This window comes from Cervus elaphus, chromosome 24 (genome assembly GCF_910594005.1).
Source record: "Cervus elaphus chromosome 24, mCerEla1.1, whole genome shotgun sequence".
NCBI lineage: Eukaryota > Metazoa > Chordata > Mammalia > Artiodactyla > Cervidae > Cervus > Cervus elaphus.
This window is the reverse complement of record NC_057838.1, coordinates 20,566,270-20,580,086: the sequence shown is the minus strand read 5'-3', so window position 1 is coordinate 20,580,086 and position 13,817 is coordinate 20,566,270. Positions and strand designations below refer to the sequence as shown.

At 35.2% G+C, this 13,817-nt stretch overlaps 1 protein-coding gene across 31 annotated transcripts in view; it reads left to right on the top strand.

Moving 5' to 3' along the window:
- Positions 1-13,817, top strand: part of CLASP2 (cytoplasmic linker associated protein 2) — a 170,874-nt gene that overhangs the window by 16,190 nt on the left and 140,867 nt on the right. For all 31 annotated transcript variants that reach the window (XM_043886914.1, XM_043886912.1, XM_043886905.1 and 28 more), the window contains exons 3-7: positions 1,741-1,844; positions 3,601-3,692; positions 4,908-4,983; positions 6,520-6,617; positions 11,369-11,439. In XM_043886914.1, the coding sequence (XP_043742849.1) occupies positions 1,741-1,844; positions 3,601-3,692; positions 4,908-4,983; positions 6,520-6,617; positions 11,369-11,439 (441 nt within the window). The remainder of the gene's footprint in view (positions 1-1,740; positions 1,845-3,600; positions 3,693-4,907; positions 4,984-6,519; positions 6,618-11,368; positions 11,440-13,817) is intronic.

The window sequence follows — 13,817 nt, the reverse complement described above, 5'->3', positions numbered from 1 at the left end:
ACAATATACAGCCTTGACGCACTACTTTTCCTATCTCTCCTTGCTATAGTACATAATAATACCTAACATTTATTAAATGTTTTGTTTTGTCTCTGTCTGTCTGAAGGTATCAGAACCAGAGTCCCACAATAGCCAACTCTATAGATGTGGGAGAACTTCTCTAGTGTTAACAATATATATCTAAGCATGATGAGAAGAATTGGGGCTTCCCTAGTGGCCCATTGGCTGGGACTCTGCCCTCCCAATGCAGGGGACCCAGGTTCGATCCCTGGTCAGGAAACTATATGCACCATGCAGCAACTAAAAATCCTGCATGCCACAACTAAGACCCAGCACAGCCAAATAAGTAAATAAGAAAAAATAAAATAATAAAAAAAAAAAGATGAGAAGGATTTATATTGTTTCAACTGACAGATACTTCAGTTGCCTCATGATTAGGCTTATGATTTTTTTATGGCAAAGCTTTTGTTTTCTTAAATAATCAGTTCCTTGATTAAGGTTAGATTTTTGGATGATCATTCCATTTTGCATGGTTGGCTTTTCATTTTCTTCCAAAAAGGATGTGTTTTTTCTTCCCTTAAAGGTTGTTGATCATTATTATATCAGTTCTGATTGTTACAGTGTAGACAGTGTTACATTGTAGAATACTTTGGCATCACATTACCTACACATTTAATTGTATGTCTGTAAATAATTAGAGTAATTAGGCCTCAGCCTCTATTGCCTCAGTGAAAGGAAGCCTGTTGCTGTAAGATCAAAGGAAAAGCAAAAGAAGTTAATATCCATGCTTTTGAACCTGTCCGCTGATGGGAGCAGTAGGTGACCCATTTAATGTTTACCCAGTGTCCTTCACTTTCTAAGTTGTTTACATGTATCTCAGTAATCTGAGGTGAGTCCTGCTGTGGACATTTATGGGTTGAGGAAATAAAAACTACAAGATTAAGTAGCTTGGTCACACACCTGATATCACTACAGTCAGTGACAGTGGTGACTTAAGGGATTACAGAAAGATAATTTTGACTATGAGGTGTTTTTACCCTACGGGCTGAGTTTATAGCCCATCACTTCAGTTCTAGCCACCCTCCCATTTGCTCCTTCCCAACCCCCAACACATATCATTTCTTCACGGTGCTTTGTTGATTTATAGGTATGGAAGCCTGTTCTATGAAAACTCTCTAGCCTGCCTTTCCAGCCTTCATCATGGACTAGTGCCAGAGAAGGACCTCAGTCTCATGGACCAGGCTTTGTTTTTGTCGTTTGAGTAATAATACATTGTACATCTAGAAGAATACATATCAAGCATTTAAGGAATAATTGTAAAACCAACACCTGCCTATGCCCAGGTCAAAAAACTAGAACTCTACCAGTTCCTTATAAGCGCTTTCTGCATTTCCTGTTGACACCTCCCACTATCTACCAGAGGTGACTATTGTCATGACCTTGGAATAATCATTCCTTTGCTGTTCTGTAGAGCTTTACCATCTATATGAATCTCTAGACAGAATAATAGTAAGTTTTGCCTGTTTTTTGAACATTATTAAATGGATGTCATACCGTATGTATTCTTATGAAACTTTGCTTCTAGGTTATTTTTGATTGGACTCATGGATAGAGAACTTGAAACAGTTTGCTTCATAACTTTTCATTATGGAAATAATTGATGTCTGTAATTTTATAAAGTACAGTTTATAAATGAGATGAATTATAAATATTTATTCTTTTCTCTCTTCATTTCTCTAGTTATTGTAGCTTTAGTAGACAGAATGGGAGATGCCAAAGACAAGGTTCGAGATGAAGCTCAGACTCTGATACTGAAGTTAATGGATCAAGTAGCACCACCTATGGTAGGCCTACATTTTAAAGTTCAGATTTTGCTAATTATTAACTAACAGTAAAAATAGGTGGTAATCACAGCAAGTTAGTAAAGCCCCAGGAATGTTAAACTTAGAGTTTTAAACAGTGAATTATTGCTAATGCTTTAAAGAAATTGAAATTTAAGAAAAGTTGTCAGTATTTAACTGCTTGATTTTTTGCTTTTCTTTTTCTTATTTTCTACTCTCAAGCTTTTTCAAAAAGCTAACTCATAGATTTCAGTGATTTGACAGTGTACTGATTATATTATTTGTTAGGATTTTCTGGTTTTCGCTACCTGCAAATTATATTGGTGTTCGGTGAGTGTTATATGAGTTTCTGCAACCCTTACTGACAGAGGGAGAGAATTTTTATTGTAACAACTGGTTGCTAGTTATATAAGGCATATACTAGATGACAGTACCTGTGTTTTATGAATATGGTAGAAAATAATTGGTCTTACAGATGTATTTTGAAAGAGGAGTAAAGAATAAATTGACATGTAAACAAATATTTAAAGAGTAGCTCACTTTTAGTGGGAAAAAAACCAGTTTACAAAATACAAGATATTATGTTATTTAAAGTATAATATAAGAATTGTATTTTGTATATTTTATTTTAAAAATCTGGAGTATTGAGTTGTAAAAGTAGACTTCCTCAGTTTTTTAATACCCTAGAATATAAAGATATAAATATGTGTGCAAGTCCTTATTTATAACTTGGTGAGTATTCTTTGACGCTTGCTTAGCAATTTGAATTTTAACTTCTTTTTGACATGCTTTTGTTATAATGAGTGCTATAAAGGGCATCCTTATTTCTTTGGACATAAACGTAAGTATAGAGAAGTGTTCCAGACGTGGTGTTAATAGGTCAGGTTATTCACATTTAAGAGTTTTTTTTTTTTTGTAAACTTGTAAGTTACTCTCCAGAAAATTTGGCAAAGAGAAATAATATTAGTAGAAATTGAATACAGAGTCCACGGAGAATAGAGTCCAGGAAGAGGAGTTTGTATGTATGTATGTGTGAGAGTTTGTGTATATGTCTGTATGTACACATTAGTAAATGGTAAGGGTGGTGTTTCTTAAATGTGGAGAAAAGACTGATTGGGACAGTTGGCTATATGTTTGGAAAAACACAGCTCAATTCCTTCTTAATAACAAACCCATGTAATTGTTTTAGATTGTTTGTATAGGTTTATCTGTGCTTTTTCAGGAAAAAAAAAAGATTACTGGGTGGGTAGCAATAGAATAATTTGCCCAAATGTGTTTCTATATTTGGAAACATGTATCCAGTGTTAAAAGGAAAACAGCCTGAATTATAAAATGTTGAAAAAGCCTGTTCCTTGTGACAGTCTGTACTAGTTGCTAGGCAACATTGGACCTTTTAAATGCTGACAGTACTCTGAGGCTTATAATGGTAGCATTGTTACTGAAGGTTTCTAAAGCTTAGAAGAATTTATGTGTCCTTGGAAGGTCTAAGGTTTTTAGGTATTAGACACAATTTTTCCAAGAATAATTGAAGTCTAAAGTGAAAGATACAAAATCAAAATTAAAAATATAACTAAGATATTAAAAATGGGTTAGAGCAGCATCAGTGCAAATTTGGCTTAAAAAAGCTTGTAGAGAAGTGAACAGTCCATGGGAAAGTTTAGTTATTAGTAAGGCTGGTAGTAAGGTTGAGAATAGATAAAAGATTATAACATGAGTAATTTAATTTTTTGTTATACATGTTTACTTTTCTTTCAAATAGTACATTTGGGAACAGTTGGCTTCTGGTTTTAAGCACAAGAATTTTCGATCTCGAGAAGGCGTGTGTCTGTGTCTTATTGAAACATTAAACATGTAAGTTTTATGATTACTGGAATATGTTTTTCATTTTTCTAGAAAAAACAATGTATTGATTTCACAAAGCTCAAGGCAAGCTATAGAAGTAACAGATTTTATTTTTTTATTTTTTTAAGTAACAGATTTTAAATAGTTGTTAACTGATCTCTGGCACCAGAATTTTTATCTTATATGATAGCTTTATCTGCTAATTTTTTTGTGTGAAAGTTATCTCTCATGTTGTTAATTAAAAATTGTCAGTCACTGATGAGAAGTTTCTCTTTTTCTCTTTAGTATGTTAAGAGTTGCCGCCCGAAATAGATGGTCATATAACAAATATGCTGGTAGAACTTAGAATCTACTTCTGTTCTGGACCCAGTTTGGAGTTTTCCTTAACTCTTGTGGTATTTTAGCTGTTGTAGCCAATTTCCCCAGCCCCTTTTGCCAGTTGGCCCTAGGCTTTCTAGAGCAGTGCAAGTGGTTACCAAAACCATAGACTGAGGAAGACTCCCCCAGGTAATCAGACAGTGAAGCTGGCAACAGTATGCAAAGATCTGACAGCGTAGATGCCACAGAGCTCCAGTCTGAAGAAATCGTAAACTAAAGCATTTGTTCTCTTTCTGTGCAGCGAGATAGGTAATATATAGGAGCTTTCACTTTTTTCCGTAGTTACTTCCTTTTCTCTAACTACACCTCTGTTTTATTTCCTTTACTCCTCTGGGCCTTCTGCCATCTAGAGCTTGTAAGTGCGTTCAGTCTGCACAGCTTTTGTGGTTTTTGGCTCCCTTATCGTTTGCTTTCAACCCATGACCTCATCAAAATATTAGTAAGCATAAATAAACATCTTTAAATTTACTTATTTTAGTGGAATGCAAATTTGTGTGAGACCCAGAGTCTTAAAAAAAAAATCAGTATTTTAATACAAAAGTTCAAATTTTCTGAGTGATTGATAGGTTGCTAGGTTTAAGAGTGCCATTGGTTGAACATTTTGCTCTGTTGGATCATGTGTCGACAGTTTTCATTGTCAGTCATGATTATTCAACTTTACATATCTCACATTGTTTAGAATTAGTTTTTGCTTGTGTCTCATACCTTTCATGTTTTAATGATGTATGCTCATGCTCTCCACCATATTTGTCTTAATGAAGACAGACAAGAAAGTATAATAGTATTTTGTTTACTGTGTAATTAAAACCAAATTCTCTTTACTTTTTTTTTTCAAATTATATTTAGTTTTGGGGCTCAACCACTAGTCCTCAGCAAGTTGGTACCACATTTGTGTATCCTGTTTGGAGATTCCAACAGTCAGGTAAAATTTTATTTATATTCAAGCACTAAATTTACATTCAGTTTTGTTGCCTCCTCTTGTTTTCTAGTGCTCTTATTCCATGTTTAAAAAAGAAGAGAGAGGGTGAAGGGGGGTGGTAAAATCAAGATTCCACTTCTTTTTTTTCTTTCAAAATCCACCACATTTAGTTTTTAAGAACATATTTTATTCACAATGTCACTTAAGTTTGTTAACTGTTTGGCTAGTATTAAGGATAGATGGGACTTAAAGGATAATTCTTAAGTTGGAAAGATTGTGTAGCAAAGAACCTGGATTCCCTTCTGTAGTCCTCCTATGAGCTAATTGTGAGGACAGTTGTCAGCTTCCTTTTCATTCCTGCACAACAGTAATTTTTGCAGCAGTCATAACCCTGCTTGTGCCAGTGGTGTATCACTTGCTGGAGATTTCATCCCCTGAGCTGCAAATACTGTAGACATAATACAGGAATGTGCTCTGGAACTTGTCCCTTGTGGTGGAGTTGAATCTTGACTGTAACTCTTCAGCACAGCTTGGGGATTTGAAATGACCCTGATTTAGGTTCCCCTGCTTTTAGGCCATCGCTCTTCCTATAGAGGTTTGTAGAGAGGTCTACTGTCTCTATTTCCGTTTCAGCAGTGAGCTGTGCAGAGGAACTAAAAGCTGTCTTCCACATTCCTGTGTTTAGGCCACATTTATTTTTTCTCTTCATTGTGGCAAAATATTCAAAACATGAAATTTACCATTTCAACCATTCTTAAGTGTAGAGTTAGTTCACTGTCAGTAAATACATTGGCATTGTTGTGCAGCCATCACCACCAGCCATCTTCAGAGCTTTTCCATCTTCCCAGCTGAAACTCTGTACCCGTCAAGCAGTGACTCCTCATTTCCCCCAGTCCCTCAGCTCCCGGCAGCCATGTTTTACCTTCTCTCCATATGAATTTGGCCAGTCATCATGTGGAGCCAAATGATATTTATCCTTCTGTATCTGGCATATTTCACTTAGCATAATGTCTTCAAGGTTCATCCATGTTGTAGCATGTGTCACGATTTCCTTCTTTTGCTTTTTAAGGCTGAATAATATACACCACATCTTGTTTATCTATTCATCCATGGACAGATATTTGGGTTATTTCCCCTTTTGGTGAATAATAATGCTGTGAGCATTGGTGTATAATTATCTGTTTGAGTTCAGATCACATTTCTAAAAGGCAGTTTTATTCCAGGAAAATATGTTAACTGTGATAATGATTTATATTATCAGTTCTTTACACAATCTTATTACAAGTAGAAGCTTTTTCAAAAGTCACATTTATTTAGATGCTTCTTAAGATTTCTGTAAAACTTTTACAAGGTTTCTCTAGGCGTTTCTTGGTAGGTCTTCTTGGTTTTTATTAATGACCTAATGTAGTCTCCTAGGGGTTTAAAGGCATTAAAACCAACTTGGAGCTTCAGGTTGGTCCGTGAGTGTAATGTTATCTTGACGTAAAGTATTTTATTGTATCTTGTATTTTTGTTTTTAAGTTCTGAATTATTTGGCAGGTTAGAGATGCTGCAATATTGGCTATGGTGGAGATTTATAGACATGTGGGAGAGAAAGTGAGAGTGGACCTTTATAAGAGAGGAATTCCCCCTGCTAGGTAAGTATTACTAAATTTATTTTTTTGTCACTGGTTTTAAAGGTTTTAATTTCATGTGCTTATTTAAAATAGGTTTAATTTTCTGGACTGTCATCATATTGAAAATATATAAAAGGATACATAGGTTATTCAGTTCAGTTACTCAGTCATGTCCGACTCTTTGCAACCCCCCACTGTTGCACGCCAGGTCTCCCTGTCCATCACCAACTCCTGGAGTCTACCCAAACTCATGTCCATTGAGTCGGTGATGCCATCCAACCATCTCATCCTCTGTCATCCCCTTCTCCTCCTGCCTTCAATCTTTCCTAGCATAAGGGTCTTCACTTGCCAAAGTATTGGAGTTTCAGCTTCAATATCAGTCCTTCCAATGAACACCCAGGACTGATCTCCTTTAGGATGGACTGGTTGGATCTCCTTGCAGTCCAAGGGACTCTCAAGAGTCTTCTTCAACACCACAGTTCAAAAGCATCAATTCTTCTGCGCTCAGCTTTCTTTATAGTCCAACTCTCACATCCATCCATGACTACTGGAAAAACCATAGCCTTGGCTATATGGACCTTTGTTGGCAAAGGAATGTCTCTGCTTTTTAATATGCTATCTAGGTTTGTCATAACTTTCCTTCCAAGGAGTAAGCATCTTTTAATTTCACGGCTGCAGTCACCATCTGCAGTGATTTTGGAGCCCAAAAAATAAAGTCAGCCACTGTTTCCACTGTTTCCCCATCTATTTGCCATGAAGTTGTGGGACCAGATGCCATGATCTTAGTTTTCTGAATGTTGAGCTTTAAGCCAACTTTTTCACTCTCCTCTTTCACTTTCATCAAGAGGCTCTTTAGTTCTTCTTCACTTTCTGCCACAAGGGTGGTGTTATCTGCATATCTGAGGTTATTGATGTTTCTCCCGGCAATCTTGATTCCAGCTTGTGCTTCCTCCAGCCCAGCGTTTCTCATGATGTACTCTGCATGTAAGTTAAATAAGCAAGATGACAGTATACAGCCTTGACACACTCATTTTCCTATTTGGAATCAGTCTGTTGTTCCATGTCCAGTTCTAACTGTTGCTTCCTGACCTGCATACAGATTTCTCAAAACGCAGGTCAGGTGGTCTGGTATTCCCATCTCCTTCAGAACATTCCAGTTTATTGTGATCCACACAGTCAAAGGCTTTGGCATAGTCAGTAAAGCAAAAGTAAATGTTTTTCTGGAACTCTCTTGCTTTTTCGATGATCCAGCGGATGTTGGCAATTTGATCTCTGGTTCCTCTGCCTTTTCTAAAACCAGCTTGAACATCTGGAATTTCATGGTTCATGTATTGCTGAAGCCTGCCTTGGAGAATTTTGAGCATTACTTTGCTAACATTTGAGATGAGTGCAATGGTGCAGTAGTTTGAACATTCTTTGGCATTGCCTTTCTTAGGGATTGGAATGAAAACTGACCTTTTCCAGTCCCGTGGCCACTGCTGAGTTTTCCAAATTTGCTGGCATATTGAGTGCAACACTTTCATAGCATCATCTTTTAGGATTTGAAATAGCTCTCTTTTCAATAAGTAGTGATGTGAGTGGGATTTCCACATGTAGTAGAATAAAGTTTAACTTCTTCCTCAAACCACATCCCAAAATTAACTCAAAATGTATCACAGAACTAAGTGTGAAATGATAAAACTTATAGAAAATGCTAGGCAATGGCTTCTTATATGTCACACCAAAAGGATAAGCAACCAAAGGAAAAAGATAAGCTGTACTTGATTAAAATTAAAAACGTGCTTTAAGGGACATCATCAAGAAATTGAAAGAAAGACCCACATAATGGGAAAAATATCTACAAATAATACGTCTCATAAAAAACATATGTCCCAAATATATGAAGAGTATATAATAAAGAACTCTTACAGCTCCACAGTAAAAGGACAGATGACCCAATTTTAAAAACAGGCAAAGGATTTAAATAGACATTTTGTCAAGGAAGATACACAAGTGGCCAGTGAACACATGAAAAGATACTCAGCATCATTAGCCATCAGAGAAATACAAGATGATACTACTAAGATGGCTAAAATTTGAAGATAGACAATAATAAGTGTTGTTGAGGATGTAGGGCAATTAGAAGGCATTGTCTGTGGGAATGTAAAATGGTATAGTCACCTTGGAAAACAGTTTGTAGTTCCTCAAAATGTTTAACAGAATTACCATATGATCCAGCAGTTCTACTCCCAGCTATATACCCAAGAGATGTGAAAACATATATCCATGCAAAAGCTTGTGCACAGAAGTTCATAACAACATTATAAACATTCATAATAGCTAAAAAGTCAAAATGTCTCACATCTCCACGTGTCGGTAAGCTGATGGATAAATAGAACATATCTGTGCAATGAACTACTACTTGGCCATGAACAGGAATGACTGGTACATATTATAACATAGATGAGCCTTGAAAACATTGTTAGTGCAAAAAGCCAGCCATATTGGATGATTTCATTTATATGAAATGGCTAGATATGGCAAATCTATAGAAAGGAGGTTAGATTAATGGTTGTATAGTACTGAGAAAATTGGGGAGAGTGACTGCTAATGAGTCTTGGGTTGTTTTTTGGGATAATAATGACATTCTAAAATTGATTGTGTACATCTCTTAGCTTTATATTAAAAGCCATTGAATTGTACACTTTAAAGGGGTGAATTGTATGGTATGAATATTTTCTCCGTAATTGGCTGATACAGAAAAGATATTATGTTCTGAGATACCTAATGCTCTCTTTCATGTTGTATTTGTGATTTATTATTATGACTCTAAACTTATATATGGACTAAAGATAGAATTTCTTTTCCAGTTCCATCTTAATGCTTTATTGGTCTCTATCCTTACCCTGAATCAGAAGCTTCCAGAGCTTTACATACCTGTATCCTTTGGCCTTCTAAGTTGCTTTTGGATATTCCAGCCTCTATTGTGTTTGCCTTCTGTTAAATTGCCTAGTTTTTTTTTTCTTCCTGAATTACTTAAAAGAGCCTAGTTTCTTCCTTCTTCCCTTACGTTGTTTCCTCATTTTCCATCAGATTATGTAGCCTCCATTTTGAATAAGGTTGTTTTTCTAAATAGTTATATTATTATTTTCTAATAGCCTTTTATTATTTATTCCTGTCTTTCTCCCTATTGCTGTTATATTTGCTAGTATTTCCTCTTCCCATTAAAGCTGCCTGTATCTTCACTTCTTGCTGTTTTATGTCTCCCACCTCAATTCCTTACCAACCATCTTTTCTCTCAGAGCTTTCAGCCCTTAGTTTCCTCCTCCCATTTTGCTACTGAATAATTGCATGCTAATTTCATGCTTCTTAACATCTTGTTCTGACTTTTTCCCAAAGAGATTTGTGGCCTGTGTGGTATTCACTCTGAACTCCTATCTTCCAGTTCCTGTTTTCCCTTCATTGGCTCATCTTGTCCACGTGTTGTCTGGGCAGCCTGTTTAGTGTCTGCTCAATTCTCTGGAAGATAACTGCTCTGTAGGCTGAAGGGACTTGGTGTCTTTTGACTGAAGTACTTTCAGATTTATGAATATTTGTTGAATTTAATGGTTTCAGATGTGTGACTATGAGATGAGTTTAAGGTTTAGAAATCCTGTTACAATAAATTTCTAGAAGGTTTTCAATTGAAAAAAAAATTCTAAACCAAACAGTATCTTCATCCTCAGTTTACAAGTAAAAGATGACAGAATGTGGACTAAGGCTTAACTAAAGTTTTAGAAGTGAAATTATGACAGGAAACATTGATGTGAGAAAAACATTTGGCAGTTAAAGACCTACTTAGATCTCTTAAGTCATAAATTTAAGAATAAATCATAGCATGATATAATATTGGAAAATTAAAAAATAGTGCTGTCAGTATGATCGCATTTTGACCCAAAGAAAATTTATATATAAATATAAAGAATTGGAAAGCAGTCAGTTGAATAAATTCTCTGGGTGGTGGGATTGTGTGTTTTTTGTTTCTGTTTGTGTTTCCTAATTTTCTTTTGTAATGAGTATATATTACTTTTCTAATAAAAAACACATTTTTAATTAAAAGTTATAGCAGAAATGTAGAAAGTAATTATTCTGAATGTGAGAATTAATAGAGTTGGTATTGAGTTAAAATTTAACATTAGATTATCAGTCACATCAGCATCACTTTAATTTCTGACATTTTGTATTTCATTGTTTTTATGTTTGCTTTAAGTTTCCTTAGTATGATTTTTATGTACTTTAAAAAAATGTCTTGGTGACTGAGTGGATTCATTGTAAGGTTGGAACTAAAGTATTTTTGATGGGTTTGGAGAGAGAATTTTATGATGAAACTATGAAACTGCTTTTTGTGAAAGTTGTCTTTTTTAAAAAAGTGGAATTACAGTAGATGTACAATATTATATAAGTTCTGGGTGTACAACATAGCAGTGAACAATTTTTATATTCCACTTATGGTTATTCTAGTCCGTGCGTTGTACAATATATCCCCGTAACTTATTTATTTTTACATTGTAATCCCCTTTCTTTGAAAGTTAACTTTTTACAAATATACCTGTGAATGTGTAGAGTGCTACCTGTATTTGACTCTACGGAATAGATGGGTTTTGTGTTTGCTTTCAGTAAGTGAGTTAATTATAAAAGAGAGTTGTATACAACTAACTGAATCCCTGGGATTGTTTTTTCTCAGGGAAGTGGTGAAGGAAATTGTTTCTAATTAAAAGTATATGTAAAATAAACAATTTCTTCTTTATTCCCAGATTAGAAATGATACTTGCCAAATTTGATGAAGTGCAAAATTCCGGCGGTATGATTTTGAGTGCCTGCAAAGGTAAGAATAGTTAAGTTACTCCAGATCTCAGACATTGACAGGAATCAGCCATGGAGTTACATGGATTCCCCATCCCGATCCCCCCTCCCACCTCCCTCTCCACCCGATTCCTCTGGGTCTTCCCGGTGCACCAGGCCCGAGCACTTGTCTCATGCATCCAGCCTGGGCATCTCAAACATTTCTGACATTCGGTAGCAGAGTTTTGGATACTAAAATATGCCTTCAGGTCAACCATTATATCACTGAGTCAGCAGATTTGACTTTGTGGGTTAAAACTTGGTTAGGATACAGCAACAAAGTCTTTATATTCTGCTGATCAATACCTGTCCTCTGACTCTTTTGGAATAAGTGCAAATTTAATAATGGGTTAATTGTGTAAAATGGTATTATTCTTTAACCTTATTTTTGGTATCCTCTGTGTTGAGATACGATGACCCCCTTGTCCTCTGTGTCCTTCTATACATAAAATGTGTTTTTTACTCGAGTAATTTTTTTTAACTTATTTTGTAATTGAAGTATAGTTGATTTACAGTGTTGTGTTGATTTCTGCAGTTACTCAGTTATACACATATATACGTCGTTCTTTATATTCTTTCCCATTGTGGTTTGTCCCAGGATATTGAATATAGTTCCCTATGCTATACAGTAGGACCTTGTTGTTTATCCATTCTATATATAATAGTTCTCAGCTCCTAACCCCAAATTCCCAGTTCATCTCCCCTGTTTTCCCTTCCCCTTGGCAACCACAGGTCTGTTCTCTCTCTGTGGGTCCATTTCTGTTTCATAGATTGGTTCATCTGCTTTATATTTTAGATTTCACATATAAGTGATATCGTATGGCATTTGTCTTTCTCTTTCTAACTTAACTTCACTTAGTATGATCATCTCTAGTTTATTCATACTTCCGCAAATGGCATTATTTCATTCTCTTTATGGCTGGATCATACTCCATTGTCTATCTGTACCACGTCCTCCTTATCCGTTCATCTGTCAGGGGACATGTAGGTTGTTTCCATTGTAGACTCTTTAATGATTGCCATTCTGATTTGCGTTTCTCTAATAATTAGTGATATTAAACACCTTTTCTTGTGCCTGTTGGCCATCTGTGTGTTTTCTTTGGAGTATTATATAATTAGGTCTCTGCCCACTTTTCAGTTAGGTTGTTGGGTTATTTTTGTTGTTATTGAGTTGTATGAGCTGTTTGTATATTTTGGAAATTAAGCCCTTGTCAATTGCCTCATTTACAAATATCTTCTCCCATTCCATAGGTTGTCTTCTGGGTTGTTGTGTTTTTTTTTAATGGTTTCCTTTCCTGTGCAAAAGCTTGTAAGTTTGAATAGGTCACATTTGTTTATTTTTGTTTTTATTTCTATTGCCTTAAGAAACTGACCTAAGAAAACATTGGTATGATTTATGTTAGAGAATGTTTTGCCTATGATAGCAGAGTAATTGTTTTACTTACTGATTTTTAGTAGAAATTGTAGGGTTGATTACTGTGTTACACCTGTGTTTAGACTATCAGTGATGATACCAGTGAAGAAACACAGACATAGGAACTTCACCAGTATAATCATTTTTGGCTGTTTAATTAGAATGAGACCTCCTTGGAATTCAAGGAGGCTTGGTGTTGGTATCTAGTATTTATTTGATTTTGTGGTTGCTCTTCTTTTTTGTAAGGTTGCTAAATTGTGTTTCATCTTACTGGGTAGCATTTACCTTCAGTCCTTAAGTGTTAATTAACTGTATATGTGAATAATATATTCTATTTCCAAAGATAGTATTTGCAAAGGTAGTTTTTGCACCTGGGAAAATAGGTTTATTTTATAAAGATAGTATACTTAGCTTAACCATGTATATGGTATTGGAGAAAAAATTTGTTGTATGAACTATTATAGTCAGGTGATAGGAAGACTAGTTACTAAATAATTTAGTTATTTTTCTCCAGGTTAAACCAAGACTAAGCCTTGTTGTATTGCATTAAGGCAGATGTAGTAAGAATTTAGTGTTAAAAAGATTGTGTCTACCCTAATCTAAACTTAGTTACAGGAGCATAAATTGACTTCAGCACTACTAATCTTCACCCTGATTGCCAGCTGTTTCTCACTCTTCCTCTCTGAATAGAAGGTGTTTTAAGTACTTTGTTCTTATTTTTCCAGCAGTTACCTCTGTCCATTTCCATAGAAACCAGAAAGAGCAAAAAGATGGCAAATTGTTAAAATTCCTTGAATTAAGGAATTGTGTTTTTGTACCATTTACAGCACATTCTCATTTGTGTATTCCAGACTATGTAGTCACAACTCTTAAGAAAAATACAATATATACTATAAATTTAAGATATTTATTATTTGATTGTGATTTATTTTGAAAGTATTGCTCTT